Here is a 19,490-nt window from a genome sequence, read left to right as displayed (position 1 = left end):
AGATTGTGCTGATTCATTTGCTATATGACACTTGAATATTGCGTGTGACTGAGGGGTATATTTAATTACTGTCAGATCCTCCGCGTTCAATTTGCCGTCGGGACATGCCAAGCCGACTTCTTTTAAAGCCGAATTGGCATGGGTGAAAACGGTACAAAAAACAGTTGAAAACGCCCGCAAATTCGCCAAAACAGGTGGATCGGTGGCGACGGTGTCTAAAAAACGGCACTTACATTAAATAGGGCGAATCGAAATTCACCCTAAAAACGGAGACAGGAATTGAATATACCCCTGAGTCTGTATACGGAGCAGAACAGAACTTGTATTGAAAAAAAGCTACAGCTGCTACATTGTAGCACTTCGTATACAGACTCAGATACTCACTGAAATACAAGGGTCATACTGTATATCAAATTAATGAGCACATTTTCAACAATAAAGATGCAAAATACAGTAGATGCCTGACGCTAGCAGAGTCTCATGCTAATTATTTATAGTTCCGTTTTTTTTAATGAGGAATAAGGTAACCAACCTCATGAAAATGGTAAATTTGAGGTTTAAGAAATTGAGCACCTAAAAATCATCCTACTATGCCCCTGTAAAGCTTTCCCCCCTCCCCTCCCCCCGCCATGATGGGTTTGGAACTCAGAGGGTAATAGGCCCTACACACTGGGCGATATCACTCAAAGATATGAACGATCTCGTTCATTAATGAACGAGATACCGTTCATATCTTTGAGTGTGGAGGCACCAGCGATGAACGATGCGCGGCGCCGCACTCGTTCATCGCTGGTGCCCCGTCGGCTGTGCATGCAGGCCAGTATGAACAATCTCGTCCATATTTGCCTGCATTTCTATGGAGCCGTGTGACAGGGGGAGTGAAATAACTTCACTCCCCCCGTCACTGCCTGACCCCCCCCCCCCCCCCCCCCCCCCCCGGGCAGCTCGGCGGTGGATCTTTAAGTGTGTAGGGCCCTCTAGTCTCTAGCTGTGTAGCATCTGGTTACATTTTCCATATTAAAATGACCATGGCTAGCTTTCAGTACATGCCTATAAAGAGCTTGATAAGATCACAATTTGAGCTCAGTTCTAATAACCAATAGTCTTCTGCTTGAATACCATTATGGACTAACCCTAGCCTTCCCTATCTCGTTGTAGTTCCTGATCCTGCCTGGTCACTGACTGCTATTGTTATTCTCTGTCACTCTGTTGCATGGAAATGTCAGTGTGTGTTATTCCCCCCCACCCATCCCCTTCCCTATGTACTGTCTGTTTGAACTTATTGGGGTATATTCAGTTCAACGTGTAATATCATTTTTCCCACGTGGCAAGAAATTGTGACCGGCTGTGTTGGTCTGCGATTCATTTGGCCATGCGAATGTAAGCTGCAGAAATTTCTATAGGACTTGCTGCTGCTTGTTTTCTCATGACCCCAGAGCCGGTGCAAAGTAAGGAAAAAGTAAAAAAAAAGTCAGACTTGATTCAGAACCCCTGGGTACCCCTCCCCCAACCAATGATTAATTAGGTAATTGTATGTTTTCATTTAGCTTAATTAGGCCAATAATTACATGTCATTATTGGGGTGATATTCTGCAAAGTACAGAATAACGGGTTAAAATATATGGGACAAGTATATGCCTATGGGGGTGTTGTATAGTTGGTGCACGTGTTTTAAAGATTGCAGGTGGCAGTTACAGTGTTTTTTAAAGATTATAATTTAAAGTTGGTTCTAATGACTCAAATATCAGCTTGTGGGCATGTTTATGCAACCCAAATGTAACCTACAACATTTATTTTAAGGAAAATTATTTTAGCTTTCTATCATTTTGTTCATTGTTATTAAAACATGCACAAATCAACCATTTGAAACATCTTACAGTAATAGACACCTATACTGTTATCCAATATTTGTTTGACGTTTTTTAGGGTCAGAGGGGAACATTTATTAAGCAGTGATAAGAGCGGAGAAGTGAGCCAGTGGAGAAATTTCCCCATCAACCAATCAGCAGCTCTGTATAATTTTATACTATGCAAATTATAGATGTTACTTCAGGGCTGATTGGTTGCCAATGCCATGGGCAACTTCTCCACTGGTTCACTTCTCCACTCTTATCACTGCTTTGTAAATGTACCCCAGACTGCTTTACCCATTTTTTTTAAAAATTATCTTGCCCGATTTTTTTTCAATTGGATAGCGTGAGAATTAAGATTGCTCAAAGCTGCGCTATTAAAAAAAATTGGTCGTGAAAGCTGCATTAAGTTTTACAGCAAAAATCCTGCTGCCAAATGAATATACACCATTGTATTTGCTTGCGCGTAATTGTAATGTCCCTGTAGGGCACTACGGACATTGCAGCTACTGTATAACTAAGGACAATAATAGGCAACTTTTGCCAAAATGTCCAGCAGAGTGCAAAAGTTTTGCGGGCTCTCAGACTCCCGAAAGAGATGGCCAGCCTCTTGCCTGGGGATAAGATGACGCAATTCGCACTCATTCATGTCATGGTGGCCGCAACCCCAATGTGAATCTCATTTCTGAGACACGATCATGGCACAATGCAACGAAGCCCCTTGCGGGCTTGGTGGGGAGCTACGTCCGCCACAGGTTCTATTCCCACTCTGTGGGTGTCGTGGACACCCACGATTGGGAATAGTCCCTGTTAGTCGGCATGTCGACTGTCGAGATTTTGAGGGGTCAGGATGCTTGCGTCGGTATTGTAACTGGCGGACTCCTGAACGCCGGTCACATAACTACATCCCGTTATGACTCCTTTTTCTTAACCTGTGACATCAATTGATTATGTTTCATTTCATTTTGGAGAGCTTTTACAATGTAACTTTATTGTAAGCGAGTAATAGGAAACTCTCAAATTCTCTCCTCATCCTCCATGGTATAAATGACTTAACCTGCAAGTTGCAGCCTAGTCAGGATCGGACTGGCCCACAGGGGTACCAGGGAAACCACCGGTAGGCCCCACTGCCTGAGGGCCCATTCCTTCCGCTAGGGATCAGGTTCCAGACTGTGCACTTGTATTATACATGGTAGATATGTTGCATTACACTGCACTAGACTATTGTGTATTTCAAGCCTCTGTGGAGGCTGGCCACACCCCCTTTGTAAGCTTGTCACACCCCTAAATATGGGCCCCTATCACTGCATCCCCCCGGTGGGCCCTTCATGCCCCAGTCCGACACTGAGCCTAGTGCTGCCTACTACATTTATTCACCATCACCCCAATGTCCTAGATTCTGCTATCGTAAGCCATAAATCTGGTCTTCAACAGGACAGACCTCTTCGGCAGCTATTCGAACGTTAATTGATTCAATAAATGAGGTGCATATAACCATCTATTGTTATATGTAACTAAAAACCTAAATTTGAATAAGTGTAATGTAGAACGTGTACACACACACACACACACACACACACACACACACACACACACACACACACACACACACACACACACACACACACACACACACACTCTCTCTCTCTCTCTCTCTCTCTCTCTCTCTCCCCTGCTGTCTTCTGGCATGCAGCTCCACAGCAGACATATGGCGTGTCTGCAATGTCCCCATTATTACCTTGCCTGTGAGATACAAGCACTTCCATCAGCCTGTGGCCTTCTTCCAGGACTGCATCCTTCAGTGCACAGTGACCATCCACACTCTGCTTAAAGTTCTACAAGAGACAAGGAAGACCGCAGTGAGGGACACATCTTACAAGCACCATCCTGCAATGATCAATTCAAATTAATTAGTTTGACGCCAAGTGCAGAAATATTTTAACACTGGCGGATTTTGCATTGCTAAAGAATATCGCTGAATATAAGAGTATGGGTGAGATTTATCAAGCCTTGGCTAGAGAGATAAGAGTACATGATAAAGTACCAACCAGCTCGTAACTGTCATTTTACAGGATGTTTTGAAAAATGATCGTTAGGAGGTGATTGGTTGGTACTTTATCTAGCTCCAAGCTTTGATAAGTCTCTCCCTATATTATCTACTTAAAGCAAATTTGGACCAAGCTGCTGCTGAAGCACTTCCTAAATCCTAGCATGTGCTGATGGCCTATTGCTGAGATTTGCATTACTAACTGGGCAGACACAAATTATATATTACAAAAAAAAAAAATGGTTCTAGATCAGATTTTATCTTTTTAAACAAGGATACAAGATCATACACACAAAAAATACTGCTATATTCAATGTTACAGTATGTTACTCGCATTAAGGTTTTAGCAGGAATCCCTCGGTACAAGTCAGGACCCATAAAAGGAATTATTGGTAATGTGCACCGTCCTCCCAGTAACTATGGGGGTAATTCAGAGTTGATCACAGCAGCAAATTTGTCAGCAGTTGGTCAAAACCATGTGCACCTTGCGTGTGTGTGTGGGGGGGAGGGGTGGGTGGGCATGGGGGCAGATATAACACGTGCAGAGAGAGTTAGATTTGGGTGGGTTATATTGTTTCTGTGCAGGGTAAATACTGCCTGCTTTATTTTTACACAGCAATTTAGATTTCAGTTTGAACACACCCCTCCAAAATCTAACTCTCTCTGCACATGTTATATCTGCCCCCCCCCCCCCCCCTCCTGCAGTGCACATGGTTTTGACCAACTGCTAACAAATTTGCTGCTGCGAACAACTCTGTATTAGGCCCTATGTGTCGAATTACAGTAATGCTCATGTAGGGCCTCATTCATATTTTTGGGAGCAAAATGAAAAATGAAGAGAGCATGTCGCACTGCAGTCCGGCATATTTATCATGCGCAGAGAGATTTAGAGTTGGGAGGGACGTGTAGAGTTGGGAGGGACGTGTACTAGCCTGCGGTGACTCCTACACAGATTCACAAGAGGTCTAGTCTGCACATATCCGACATCGCGATCTGAGCATGCGCGCAATCAACAAGCCAGCTTCTATGGACCGCATTGGGTGCCACTTGAAGCGGAGTAAGCGTTACCTGCTATCACAATTAGTTCCCAATCCGCCCCTAGTCTGCAGCAAAAGACACAAGGAAGGTCGCATTTACATATAATCAGGCCCTATGAGGAGGGATCCCGCCCCCCTCAACAAATCCCCACCCCCTCATCAGACGCACCCCCATTAGAGCTGCTTCCATAAATTTCCCAGGCTGGTTTTCCATCCCAATCCACCATTGGACTGGAGAAAAGAATAGCATTTGCCATGTGGCTTCCTTGCCATGCAATTAATGAGCAGATGTGCCAGGAATTCAACAGGAGATGTATACACAATTTGTACGCAATAAAGTAAATGGCAGGAAAGTGTAGAAAAGAAGTACCCAAGTCGTTTAAAGCCTGTGAAATGCAAATCGAACAAGATATACAAAATATTAACTTTGTTACAGTCAACACTAATAAATATATCAGCAGTCTTCCCCTTCCCAAACTGAGCAGGAAGCATGCTTTCATTTAAGAAAAAAACACTACACTGTAATCCTACTAGCCACAGCACTTTTACAGGGAACGGAATGATTGCATGAGAACAGAGTGTTGTAGTCCCCAAGGCAGGGGGCGGGCCTGTGGGGAAACATCTGATACAGTGGTCCTATAGGATGCAAGGGTGTTGTTCTAGCAGTATCTTAGAGCTTTGTGAGTCTGGGACCAACCTTTTGAGAACATGTCTTTCCACCATCCCTTCCAACTTCCATATTTCTGGTTTGGTGGTTTCTTATTGTAGCTAGGAAAGCATGGCAGGTCACCGAAACGGTTATGTGGTAAAACTTGTATTAGTGGTAGTGGTAGTTGCATACCCTCCAACTGTACCTTTTTGGCAGGTACAGCACATTTTTTTTATGGTCTGTACCGATTTTTGGCTCTCCAAACTTCCATTGAAAGTACAGGAAAAGGGGTGTGGCCACACCCTTTTACCTGTGGCCACGCCCCCTTTTGAAATTTTTACCAATTTTTATGTGTACAGTTTATGCTAGCTACACACCTCCAATCAAAATCCTGGCGGTTGAAATCCCAACAGCAATTGACCCACGGTCAAAAACCCAGACAAGGTCAAATCCCGACATGGACAAAATACCGACATTTACAATACCGACAAGGTAAAAATACCGACATGTAAAATGCCGACAGGTCAAAATACCGACATACGTTTTCATTGTTTTGTGTGTGTCGACATAGACCGACATGGACAGCATATAAGTGTACCGCTGCGCTCGCCATGCTTCGGGCACGGAGCCTTGCTGCGCTCGGCACACTATTATATTCCCCCTCCAGGTCCACTGGGATCGTAAAGTATGAACAAGTCGGTTTCAATGAAAAAATCATGAAAAACTCATGTCGGCATTTTGACCTATCGGCATTTTACATGTCGGTATTTTGACCTTGTCTGTATTTTAAATGTCGGTATTTTGTTCATGTTGGGATTTTGACCGTCGGTCAATTGCTGTCGGGATTTAGATCGTCAGGATTTTGATTGGAGGTAAATGACTGCATCCCACTCTGACAGGTGGCAGCCTCATCACCCTTCTGGGTGGGTAGTCATGTTAGAGAGTTCAAGTGGATACCTTTTTTCTACATTTTGTCTATCCGGTTTTTCTCTGATTACTAGTGCCTATAGTGCAGTTGGATTGGGCTGATTCTAGCCATTATTTAGTTGCCACCATACTATCCTTGGACTTCATACAGCAGATAGATTATTTATATACCATTTAAATAAAAAGCTTACAGGTTTCTGCCAAATTTATGTCTCTGTGTCTTTATTTCAGTTGCGTTAATTTGATTATTATCACTGATGCTTAAGTAAGGCAATCCTCAGCCAATAGGAGGTTTATATATTTACTACATTTGCAAAACTTGGTGTGTCCAGTACTGTAAATAAAGACCTGTTTCCCCAATGGCATTAATTTAAAAAAATTCCTGATTTGCCGATTCTGACTGTTTTTGGTCGGGATCGAGAAATCTAGATTTTTAAACACGGTTAATATAGCCGATTCCCTGACCCGGCCGTCGGGGTATCGGGAAATAGCAGTAATATATCGGCAATATATGGGGGCCTATTAAATTGGACGAGCTGTTCGGCTGCCCAGTGGATAGGGCTTTAGGGAGTGGCAGAGTCACTCCTGTGTAGCACCAGAAATTGGCTTGCAAGGTGGTGGCCTAGAGAGAAGACCGGGGCATCCTTAGGAGGCTCCAGTCGCTCAGCTACTTCCTAGTCCCAGTGGCCCTGCCCCCTAGTTGTGATGTCATGATGTCACAAGCTGTGGGGGAGGGCAGGCACAGGGCCCCATGTGTGTTAAAACCTTGGATGTATTTGGTGAATAAGACGTAGCTGTCATCATCATTATTAGCTGCATCATAGTTTGAGAACTCACAAGCCAAGGTCCTCACGTATGAGTCTTTTAGACAGCCATCTGGTGCATTCCCATTAGCATGCCCAAACTGTACTTTGGCTGCATGTACACCTCCCTTCATCCTTCATTACAGCTCCTTGATTTAAGGAGTTGTACTATAAGTATAATTTGCTTACATAAAAAATATGGTTATTGCAAAAGACGCCCATACACACATAAGCCAAAACTTTTAAGGGCCCTACACACTTACCGATCTGCCCGGATACGGCTGACGGGCGACCCGGGCGGCGAGGGGAGGTGACAGGGGGAGTGAAGTTTCTTCACTCCCACCGTCACCCGGCTCCATAGCAATGCATGCTAATATAAACAATCTCGTCCTTATAGGCCTGCATGCATAAGCGATGGGGCACCAAGGATTAATGAGCGCGAGGTCGTTGGTGCCTACACACTGCACGATATGAACGAGTTTGTGTTCATTAATGAACGAAAACGTTCATATTTTGCATTTTATCAGCCAGTGTGTAGGGCCCTTTATGTACAACTCTGAATTCAGTTTTTTGTGTGTATTCATCATAGGATACTTTATCCAGCTGGAACATACAATATTGTTATCAGTGTATGACAAAATATACATAGTGTAGTATAAATACCATAGTTGTTATGAATTCATGGTGCCATTTGCTTATCTTTACAGGTTAGGTTTGAGCTTTAAGTAAATCTGTGTTAAATAAGCATTGTTGTAATTAGACACATACAGCATAAGTTCAGAATTTTGACCAGAGCAGATTGTCGGCATGAAATAATGTTGACATTGTGAATGTTTACAGCAAATTTGTAATGATTTTAGGGCTACAGTTAGGTTATTAGGATTAGGGATTGTGATTAGGTATCAGTTGCAGCTAGAGCTAGGCTGTGGTTAGGGTTAGGGATACTTACCTTGGCAATTGAAAACCGCATAGTCAACATGTCGACTATCAACATTCAAAAACATCTCTATTCTGGTGTTGATATTATGAATATCAACATTTTGTACCACACCCAACACATACCTAATTACTGAGTGTGCACACCAGTGGCGGATTTTATCTAGGAGCTGCAGCACCCCCAATAAAATCAGCCACCCCAGTGAAGTTAGCCAGTGAGTCTGTACACTGGGTGTCTTCCGTGGCAGTGGCAATGCCTTTAACCTGCTAATCAAATGCCAGAAAGGCAGTCCCAGGGGAGGTGTTCTGTTCTCCGTGGGACTGCCAGTCTGTATTGTGATTTGTAGTGAGAATGCTTCCAATAGGAACACACTACCCTGCCTTTCAAACAGATTTTCTTGACATTTAGGGGCAGCAGCCAGTGGCGCCGAAAGGGGGCAGGTTCTTTTTACCCGGGCCTGTTGGAGGAGCCCGGGGGAACCTGGGTCCTGCTGCCTCCCCTTCCCCATTGTAGACATCGGCAACTTGGGGCGGGGAGATAGAGAAGCAGCTGCTGCTATGTGCTGCACTGGGGAGAGAGGCTGCCGCAAGCAGCAGTCATTCCTCTCTCTCACTGATGTGCGGGTGGTGATCGATCGCACCCAGCCTCCCCCCGCCCACCTTCCCACATGCCCCCTGTCCAGTGCATCGCAGGCGCACATTAAATAATATTTTTAATATTTCATAAGGAGGGGGATAGCCACACCTCCCTGAATTGGTCATGCCCCCTCCCATTACCTGGGCCCAGCACAGCTGGCGGCGCCCCTGGCTGCAGCCCTTTGCTTGCATGTGCAAGTTGTAGCATCTTTCAGATACATTGCACATGCACACAGTGCAGACCTCTGACCAAACATCAGCACAGTAGCCCCCTCACACTATGTGGTACGAGCCACGACTGGTGCACACATCTCATCAAAACCAATGGATTGCATTCCTGCGCTGAGATACACACTAGATTGAAACCTCTGCATCTCTCCACTGAGAAGTCCATCAGTCTGGAATCTACTGTACTCTGCATTGGACATACCAGACAAGGTACTGTGGACTACAACCTATCTTTGGCTCCATCCAGCCCCTCACTTAGACATCATTCACCTCTGTTCTCTGAGCAACAAATAACTCTGACTTCTTGTATTAATCAACTAATATACAGTATATTCACTTTCAGGCTCTGAATTGCTGAAGGGTCACTGTTCATTTCAAATTGCAGGAGCCATTCCCCAGGACACATGTTATCACTACTTCAAAGGCCTCTCACACTGAGATCTTTCACACCTACACAATAGGATTGGATTCTAATACCTTTCCAGAAGCCTGCTTTGTCCTGGAATAATTGACTAAATCAGCAACAAAAAAAGCAAAGTTTTTTTTATTTATCACTTGTTTCAAATATACCCATTAGAATAAAGAGCAGCAATAGGTTATAGCAATAACGATTATAGCGATTACAATCCAAGATGGCGCAGATGGCTGCCTCGGAACTATGCAGCTCAGCCAAAATACCTGTTTCCCCTTGCTTTCCCCTGCCCTTGTCTACCCCACAGGTGACCAAATACACCAGGGAAGCCCTCCTAAGCATGTTTGGGCCCATCGGCGGGCGGATCAGCGGCCCTTGCAGCCCTCGTTGCCCTGTGTGGCAGAGATGCAGACGTTGTGTACGCCGAAGTGGATGACCGAGCGTCCACGGCCCCCCGCAGCCCGGGCGGCGACTGGCAGGTGGATTGGCAGCCCTGGAAAGAGAATGATGGAGGCCCTCATGTCGGCCCTAGTAGAAGGACCTGGTCTCAGAGGAGTGGCTGTCAGGCAGGCGCCCTAGTGAGGTGGCGGTGGCGAGGGCACCGGTATGCACTTCCCGCGATCCTGCTCTTGAACGTGCACTCACTGGCCAACAAGTTCGATGAACTATCCCTCCTTCTGGGCAGCGCAGGGTCAGTCATTACAGGGTCATCCGTCCTCTGCTTTACGGAGACGTGTGTCAGGAATCGACTCACCAGGCTGGCATCCGTCCGCCGCTGCGGACTCCGTCCTGGCTCCCTGCGGTCACCTGTCACCTATGCCCCTGCCATGGGTCATCATCTGGATCCTGGGGGTACTCCTGAGCCAGCAGGCGTGTGCGCGCCGCGTCCCCGCTAGGCCGCGGCGTGGGCGCCGCCATGACAGTCTCCAAACAAGCTAGTATGCTGCGGCCAATCCGGTGCGTGGCCGCACCCACTTTCCTTTCCTCCATCCAATCCCTGCACACCATGGGGTATATAGGAGGCTACAGTTTCACCTCACAGGCATCCTGGACTTTGTGTCATTCTGACTACCTGCATGAAAGGATCAGCTCCTGTCTCTCCTGAGTTCCTGCTAGAACTTATACTCCTGGTGATTCTGCTTGCTCCCGTGGAACTTCAAGGCTCAGCAATACCGGCAACCTGCATTGGGCTTCACACTCATCACAACCTTGTGTGCTTCAGCCTGCGGTTGAAGACTAAACTCCAGGTGTGTTCATTCCTCCACCTGTGACACAGCTTGCTGCTGCCAGTGCCTGATCACCTGCACTGTGAGTTGGTCTCCTGCTAATGCTCAGGTTTGCAATTTCCATCACTGCCTTAGTTCTCTGTTTTAAAAACCCGGCTCTGGTTTCTAAACCAGTATCTTTTCATTGACATTCATTCTGTTGTTATATTTCCGGATATGATTTCTCAACTCACCTATCACCCATTGCCATAGACTGTTGTTATCATTCCAAGTGTTTGACTTTTCCATCTGCTATTATTATTATTATTTCTGCTGCATTTCTGTTAATACTCATCTGCTGAATAAATACCATTGCGCTCATGCGCAAGAACGTGATACAACCTCCTCGTTTCTTTCCTCCTACCTCCACTGACCCACTAGCGCCCCCTCCGGGGACACAGACCAAACACAATCTGACAGTAAGTCCAGGATCGATGGACTCGGATGGTGGACGGAGTGTGGGGTCAGAGGCCTTGCAAAATCTGGTCTCCCGTCTGGATGGTCAAGAGGTTGCGCAGCAGCAGTTGCTTCACTTTCTACAAGGGATGTCCTCCCGATTGGATACACTGCAGCAGTCCCTGCCAAGTGTACTCTCACCTACTGTTACCCCAGCACCTGCCAGTGCTGTAAGTTCTTCTGTGTCGGCTGCATCAGCTCCAGTGTCACGTCTGCACCTGCCCGTGCCGAGCAAATATGATGGCAGTCCTAAATTATGTCGCGGGTTCCTTAACCAGTGCGAAATACAGTTTGAGTTATTGCCACATAACTTTCCTACACCAAGGTCCAAGGTTGCCTACATCATTTCCTTACTCTCTGGATCTGCTTTGAATTGGGTGTCTCCTCTGTGGGAACGTGCTGACCCCCTGATCAATAACTACTCTGACTTCGTGTCAACCTTTAAACGGATCTTTGACGAGCCTGGTCGTGCAACATCAGCTTCGGCAGACCTGATCCAAATTCGTCAAGGTAACCGAAGCATGGGACAGTATGTCATCCAGTTCCAGACGTTGGCTGCAGAGGTCCAATGGAACAACCAAGCTCTGGTAGCAACCTTCTGGCACGGACTTTCGGATCGGATCAAGGACGAACTGGCAACCCGTGACATTCCTGTTCAACTGTCTGACTTGATCTCCCTGTGTATAAAGCTGGACTCTCGCATCCGCGAACGCAATAATGAACGCGCTCGGAGTGAGCCTCGCAGAATAAGGTTCATACCCCCCGTACAGTTCCAGCCTCCTTCTCCTTCTGACGAGCCTATGCAGGTAAATAGGTTCCGCCTAACCCCTGAGGAACGGGCAAGGAGAATACGAGAGAGGCTCTGCCTATACTGTGCTGCTGCGGGTCATCAGATTAACTCCTGCACGATGCGTTCGGGAAACGCCAGATCCTGACTTGTAAGGGAGGAGTCAAGTTAGGATCATTCAGTCAAGCTCCTTCTCAACAAGATCTCATTATTCCAGTGACGCTAGAAACTTCCGTTGGGCTCCAGTCTGCGTCAGCATTAGTGGACTGCGGTGCTGCAGGAAATTTTATCACCCAAGCTGCGGTAAACAAATTTTGCCTGTCTACCTGTGAACTTTCTTGTCCTGTATACATCACTGCTGTGGATGGTAGTAGAATCTCCAAAGGGAACATTTCACATCAAACTACCCCAGTGGTTCTGGGAGTTGGATTTCTCCATTCAGAAATTATCAAGTTCCTGGTCATTCCTCAAGCCACCCAGGAGATTGTCTTGGGCATGCCATGGCTCCAGCTACATAACCCACAGTTTGACTGGACAACGTTGCAGCTTACCTCATGGGGTTCCCACTGTCATCATTCCTGCTTAGCCCAAGTGTGTCCTCTTAAGTCCACCGAAGTGAAGTCACAGCTAAGTCTCCCAGCAGTTTATCAAGACTTCGCAGACGTCTTCTGCGAAAAAGCTGCTGATATCCTGCCGCCCCATAGGGAATGGGATTGTCCCATTGATCTCCTTCCTGGCAAGAAGCCACCCAGGGGGCGCACCTATCCTTTGTCTGTTCCTGAAACAGAGGCGATGAGTAACTACATTAGAGAGAATCTTCAGAAAGGATTCATCCGTCCGTCATCATCACCCGCTGGCGCAGGTTTCTTCTTTGTCAAAAAGAAGGATGGAGGACTGCGTCCATGCATTGACTATCGGGGTCTCAACGACATTACCGTCAAGAATAGTTATCCTTTACCACTCATTACCGAACTGTTTGATAGAGTTAAGGGGGCTCGCATCTTCACCAAGTTAGATCTCCGCGGTGCCTATAATCTCATCAGAATCCGGAGTGGTGACGAGTGGAAGACAGCCTTCAACACTCGTGACGGCCATTATGAATACCTGGTAATGCCATTTGGGTTGAGTAATGCTCCAGCGGTATTCCAACACTTCGTGAACGAAATTTTTCGTGATGTCCTGTATAAGTACCTCGTTGTTTACTTAGATGATATTCTTATCTTTTCTCAAGACCTTTCATCTCATCGCCTACAAGTCTGTGAAGTTCTCCGACGTCTTCGTGAGAACCGTCTCTACGGGAAGTTATCCAAATGCACCTTCGAAGTTCCCTCTATACCCTTCCTGGGGTATATAATTTCCGGATCGGATCTTCAGATGGACCCGGCAAAATTGGAAGCCATTGCCAATTGGTCCATTCCAAACTCCCTCAAATCTATCCAGCGGTTCCTGGGTTTTGCCAACTATTATAGAAAATTTATTCGAGGATTCTCCACTCTCATCGCTCCTATTACCAACCTGACTCGGAAAGGGGCAGATCATTCCAACTGGTCAGAAGAAGCCTTGGCAGCCTTCCGGAAGATCAAGTTAGCCTTTATGTCTGCTCCAGTGCTGTCACAGCCAGATGTCAACAGGCCGTTCGAGTTGGAGGTAGATGCCTCTAATGTTGGGGTTGGAGCTGTTCTCTCCCAGAAGGGATCTGATGGGAAAGTCCACCCTTGTGGATTCTACTCTCGCAAGTTTCTTCCTGCAGAAGCTAACTACTCCGTGGGAGATCAAGAGTTATTAGCAATCAAACTGGCTCTCGAGGAATGGAGATATCTCCTAGAAGGGGCCAAACATCCGTTTAACATCTTCACGGATCATAAGAACCTGCTATACCTAAAAGCAGCTCAGTGCCTTAACCCTCGCCAGTCCAGGTGGGCTATGTTTTTCTCTCGTTTTAATTTTAGGCTTCATTTCCGCCCAGGTTCACAGAATGTGAAAGCCGACGCATTATCTCGGTCCATGGAATCAGAAGAGGGAACATCTGACTCTGTGCCACATTCCATCCTGAGTCCCGTGGTTTTCGCTACCTCTCAAGTTTCTCCAGCTCCACCTCCGGGTAAGACTTTTGTTTCCCCAGAACTCCGTCCCAAGTTGCTAGCTTGGGCCCACCAATCCAAGTTTACTGGTCATCCTGGTGTCCTGAAGACATTCAAGTTCCTTTCTGCGTCATATTGGTGGCCGAAGATGAAAGTGGACATCCAGGATTTCGTGGCATCCTGTCCTAAATGTGTGCAGCACAAGACTCCTCGTCAGTCTCCAGCAGGTCAGTTGCAACCCTTATCAGTCCCTAGTCGTCCTTGGTCTCATCTATCAATGGACTTTATCACTGATCTTCCACCTTCTCAGGGACATAACACTATTTGGGTTGTAGTGGACAGATTTTCCAAGATGGCTCATTTCGTTCCTCTCCAGGGTCTCCCTTCTGCCCCGAAACTAGCCCAGATCTTTCTACAGGAGATCTTCCGTTTACACGGGTTACCCTCCGAAATAATATCTGATCGGGGGGTACAGTTTGTAGCAAGGTTTTGGAGGGCCCTCTGTTCTGCCATGCAGATAAAATTGAAATTCTCGTCTTCATACCATCCTCAGACGAATGGGCAGACAGAGAGAGTCAATCAGGAACTTGAGACTTTCCTACGGCTATATGTGACATCCTCCCAGGATGATTGGTTTAATCTGCTCCCATGGGCCGAGTTTGCCCATAACTTTCGTTACCACACTGCTACAGACACGACACCATTCTTTGCAGTCTATGGGCAACATCCCCGAGTACCTGAATTTCAAGAACTTCCTCACATAGATGTTCCTGCTGCCACTACTGCTCTGACCCAGTTTTCCTCCATTTGGAAAAGAATTCACGTTTCCCTCAAAAAAGCCTCCAGTCGATACAAGATCTATGCCGACCGTAAGAGACGTGCGGTTCCCCATTTGAAACCGGGGGACAGGGTTTGGTTATCAACCCGCAACCTTCGTCTCAGGGTTCCTTCCATGAAGTTCGCACCACGCTTTATTGGTCCTTACCCTATTGAGAGTGTCATCAACCCAGTGGCTTACAAGTTGAAATTACCACCTTCACTTCGTATTCCTAATGCCTTTCACATTTCTCTCCTCAGACCTCTAGTCCTAAACCGCTTTCAGAATACTCTTCCAGCAGGTCCCAAGGTTCGAACTCAGCGGGGCGTGGAATTTGAGATCAACAAGATTCTGGACTCTCGTTGCCGGTATGGACGTCTCCAGTACCTGGTCGATTGGTTCGGTTATGGCCCAGAGGAGAGAAGCTGGGTGTATTCATCTGATGTCCATGCTCCTAGGTTGGTCCGTGTCTTCCACAGCACTCATCCCTCCAAACCACGTGGGTGTTCGGTGTCCACCCCTAAAGGAGGGGGTACTGTCAGGAATCGACTCACCAGGCTGGCATCCGTCCGCCGCTGCGGACTCCGTCCTGGCTCCCTGCGGTCACCTGTCACCTATGCCCCTGCCATGGGTCATCATCTGGATCCTGGGGGTACTCCTGAGCCAGCAGGCGTGTGCGCGCCGCGTCCCCGCTAGGCCGCGGCGTGGGCGCCGCCATGACAGTCTCCAAACAAGCTAGTATGCTGCGGCCAATCCGGTGCGTGGCCGCACCCACTTTCCTTTCCTCCATCCAATCCCTGCACACCATGGGGTATATAGGAGGCTACAGTTTCACCTCACAGGCATCCTGGACTTTGTGTCATTCTGACTACCTGCATGAAAGGATCAGCTCCTGTCTCTCCTGAGTTCCTGCTAGAACTTATACTCCTGGTGATTCTGCTTGCTCCCGTGGAACTTCAAGGCTCAGCAATACCGGCAACCTGCATTGGGCTTCACACTCATCACAACCTTGTGTGCTTCAGCCTGCGGTTGAAGACTAAACTCCAGGTGTGTTCATTCCTCCACCTGTGACACAGCTTGCTGCTGCCAGTGCCTGATCACCTGCACTGTGAGTTGGTCTCCTGCTAATGCTCAGGTTTGCAATTTCCATCACTGCCTTAGTTCTCTGTTTTAAAAACCCGGCTCTGGTTTCTAAACCAGTATCTTTTCATTGACATTCATTCTGTTGTTATATTTCCGGATATGATTTCTCAACTCACCTATCACCCATTGCCATAGACTGTTGTTATCATTCCAAGTGTTTGACTTTTCCATCTGCTATTATTATTATTATTTCTGCTGCATTTCTGTTAATACTCATCTGCTGAATAAATACCATTGCGCTCATGCGCAAGAACGTGATACAACCTCCTCGTTTCTTTCCTCCTACCTCCACTGACCCACTAGCGCCCCCTCCGGGGACACAGACCAAACACAATCTGACAACGTGGATGGACGACAATATTGTGGACAACCTGATGTCACTGCTGGGCTTTGGTCTCTTCAGGGCCGATCGTTCCAAGGTTCTCTCAGGAAAAACGAAGGGTGGGGGCATCTGCTTCTACATCAACGACAGATGGTGCACCAATGTCACGATCCTAGGCAAATCATGTAGCCCTCACCTGGAGATGCTAAGTATCAACTGCAACCCCTTTCTATTCCCCCTGGGAATTTGCCTTAATTGTCCTTGTGGGAGTGTACACCCCCCCCCCCCTCACCTGCGCGAACGAAGCCCTGCACCACCTGGCCGTATGCATATCCGATATAGAACAAAAACACCCAGACTCTCTGCTGATAGTGCTGGGCAACTTCAACAGAACTAACCTGAGCAAGGAGCTTCCTAAGTACAAACAACAAGTCACATGTCCCACTAGAGAAGGGTGCACCCTTGACCACTGCTACACTACCCTCAAGTCTGCCTTCCAGTTTATCCCACGTGCTGCACTCAGCCTATCTGACCACAGCCTTATCCACCTACTCCCTACCTATACACAGAAGCTGAGAGCGGATAAGCCTGTCATCAAGACTGTTAAGAAATGGACCAACCAGGCTAAGATGAAGCTCCAGGCCTGCTTCGACTGCACGGAATGGGGGGTCTTCGAAGCCTCGGCAACCGACCTGAATGACCTGATAGACACTGTAACATCCTACATCAGCTACTGTGAGGACGTGTGTACCTACCAAGACTTACTGCATTTACAACAACAACAACAACAAGCCCTGGTTCATCGCCCAGCTCAGGCAACATCGTCAGGTCAAAGAGGAGGCCTATAGCAGCAGTGGCAGAGCACTATACAACCGAACTAGGAACTCTATGGTTCTCGGACAAGCTGACAAACGATCTCTCCACCAATGACCCCATATCTGTATGGAAAGGAATGCAATCCATAACCAACTACAAGAAAAACATCAAAGTCCACCACCATGCACCAAGACTTAGCAGACGAGCTGAACCACTTTTATTGCAGGTTCGCTAAAGAAGTCCCCTGCGACCCAAACAATCACCTCTACGATGCCCCAAACACCGACGGCCAACTCCAGGCACTGCAATTCGCCCAAGAAGGTCTGTTAGCCCCTCACCTTTTAGATTGTAAGCTCGCAAGAGCAGGGACTTCTTTCCTCATGTGCCTTTCCTTTTCTTACTTACACTATCTTATACTCCATACTCCCTTTGATAGCACCTAAACCCTGATTTTCTATACCTGTCCTATATTGTCTTGAACTGTAAGTGCTGTTTTCATGTTTGCTCATTTGATTATGTACTGTGTAATGTGCGCTGCGGATCCCTTTTGGTGCCATATAAATAAAGGATAATAATAATAATAATAAAAGAAGAGGTGAAGGCACTGTTCAAAAGGGCCAAACCCAGGAAAGCTCCGGTTCCTGACGGAGTGTCACCATCTGCCCTGAGAGCATGTGCGGGTCAGTTCGCCCCCATATTCACCAAGATCTTCAACAAATAGCTCGAGTTATAGAAAGTCCCTTCCTGCCGCAAAAGGTCCACTATCGTCTCCAAGAAACCCTCTATCACGAACCTGAACGACTACAGGCCGATAGCACTGACGTCTGTGGTCATGAAAACGTTCGAGCATCTGGTTTTGAATCACCTGAAAACTGTGACTGGCCCCCAACTGGACCCCCTACAGTTCGCCTATCGATCGAATCGGTGTGTCGAGGATGCAGTCAACTTGGGCCTGCACTACATCCTACAGCACCTAGACATTCCCGGTACCTACGCAAGGGTCCTGTTTGTCAATTTCAGCTCGGCCTTCAATGCAATCGTGCCCAGCATCCTCCACCCCAAATTACTTCACCTAGGGGTCCCAGAAGCTACCTGTTCCTGGATAGTAGACTTCCTGACAGATAGGACACAGGTGGTGAAAGCGGGGGGAATTCACCTCTCAAGCGCAGTCCATTAGTACAGGGGCCCCTCAGGGCTGTGTCCTCTCACCCCTGCTCTTCTCCCTGTACACAAATGATTGCACCTCAGAGGCGCAATCAGTAAAGATAATCAAATTCGCCAACGACACCACCGTCATCGGCCTCATGAAGGACGGGGACGAATCGACCTATAGACGGGAAGTAGACCAGTTGGCCCAGTGGTGCAGCTACAACAACCTTTAGCTCAAACCCCTCAAAACTGTCGAGATGATATTGGGCTTCAGGCAGAAGTCAGCTAGTGCACCTCCGCTAACCGATTGCTGACAGTGTGGTATCGCTAGTGGACACCTTCAAGTTCCTAGGGACCACAATCTCCTGGGTCCTTAAACGGGGGTCCAACATTGACGCCACTGTTGGGAAAACACAGCAGAGGTTGTTCTTTCTCAGGCAACTAAGGAAGTTCAACATCCCACAGAAGCTTCTGCTCCTCTTCTACTCCGCGATTGTGGAGTCGGTACTGTGCTCCTCGATACTGGTATGGTACGGCTCTGCCACCGCAAGGGACAGATGCAGGCTCCAAAAGGTGGTCAGAACCGCAGAGAAGATCATCGGGGCTGACCTTCCCTCAGTGCAAGACCTGTACCTGTCCAGAGCTAAAAAGTGGGCAACGAAGATAGTAAAGGACCAGCTACACCCCGGCCACAGCATGCTTAACCTGCTTCCTTCAGGCAGGCGTTGCAGGGCCATCCCCCCAGGTCCACCAGAAACCTCAAAAGTTTCTTTCCCCAAGTAGTCCGCCTGCTGAATCCCTGAACATTGACTGACTAGACGTACATGTAACTCACTTGTGTCCCTACGGTATTCCTATCTGTATGACTTTACTTCCCCTCCCCCCCACCTGTTTATCTGTTACCTACTTGGCTGTTGTATAGCAAACCAAGGACAAATTCCTAGTATACGCAAGTGTACCTGGCTAATAAAGCTGATTCTGATTTATCTTTTTGGATCCCAACTTACGCCGAATGATTCCCACTACATCCAAACTTCTCTGTTGAAGGACTCAAGAAACACTCCTTAACCATTCTGGCAACAAATAGGAATTGTGCAACTTATGTGATAAAAGGTACAAATGTATTAGG

The 19,490-nt window shown here is 47.2% G+C and overlaps 1 protein-coding gene across 1 annotated transcript in view; it reads right to left on the bottom strand.

Annotated features, from left to right (window-relative positions):
- AKAP6 (A-kinase anchoring protein 6) overlaps positions 1-19,490 on the bottom strand; it is a 389,266-nt gene that overhangs the window by 194,912 nt on the left and 174,864 nt on the right. The window contains exon 6 of the mRNA XM_063947473.1: positions 3,589-3,685. Within this exon, the coding sequence (XP_063803543.1) occupies positions 3,589-3,685 (97 nt within the window). The remainder of the gene's footprint in view (positions 1-3,588; positions 3,686-19,490) is intronic.

Source organism: Pseudophryne corroboree, chromosome 12 (assembly GCF_028390025.1).
Source record: "Pseudophryne corroboree isolate aPseCor3 chromosome 12, aPseCor3.hap2, whole genome shotgun sequence".
In the NCBI taxonomy this organism is placed as follows: domain Eukaryota; kingdom Metazoa; phylum Chordata; class Amphibia; order Anura; family Myobatrachidae; genus Pseudophryne; species Pseudophryne corroboree.
Note: the sequence above shows the minus strand (reverse complement) of the source record. Positions and strands in the feature narration are given on the sequence as shown.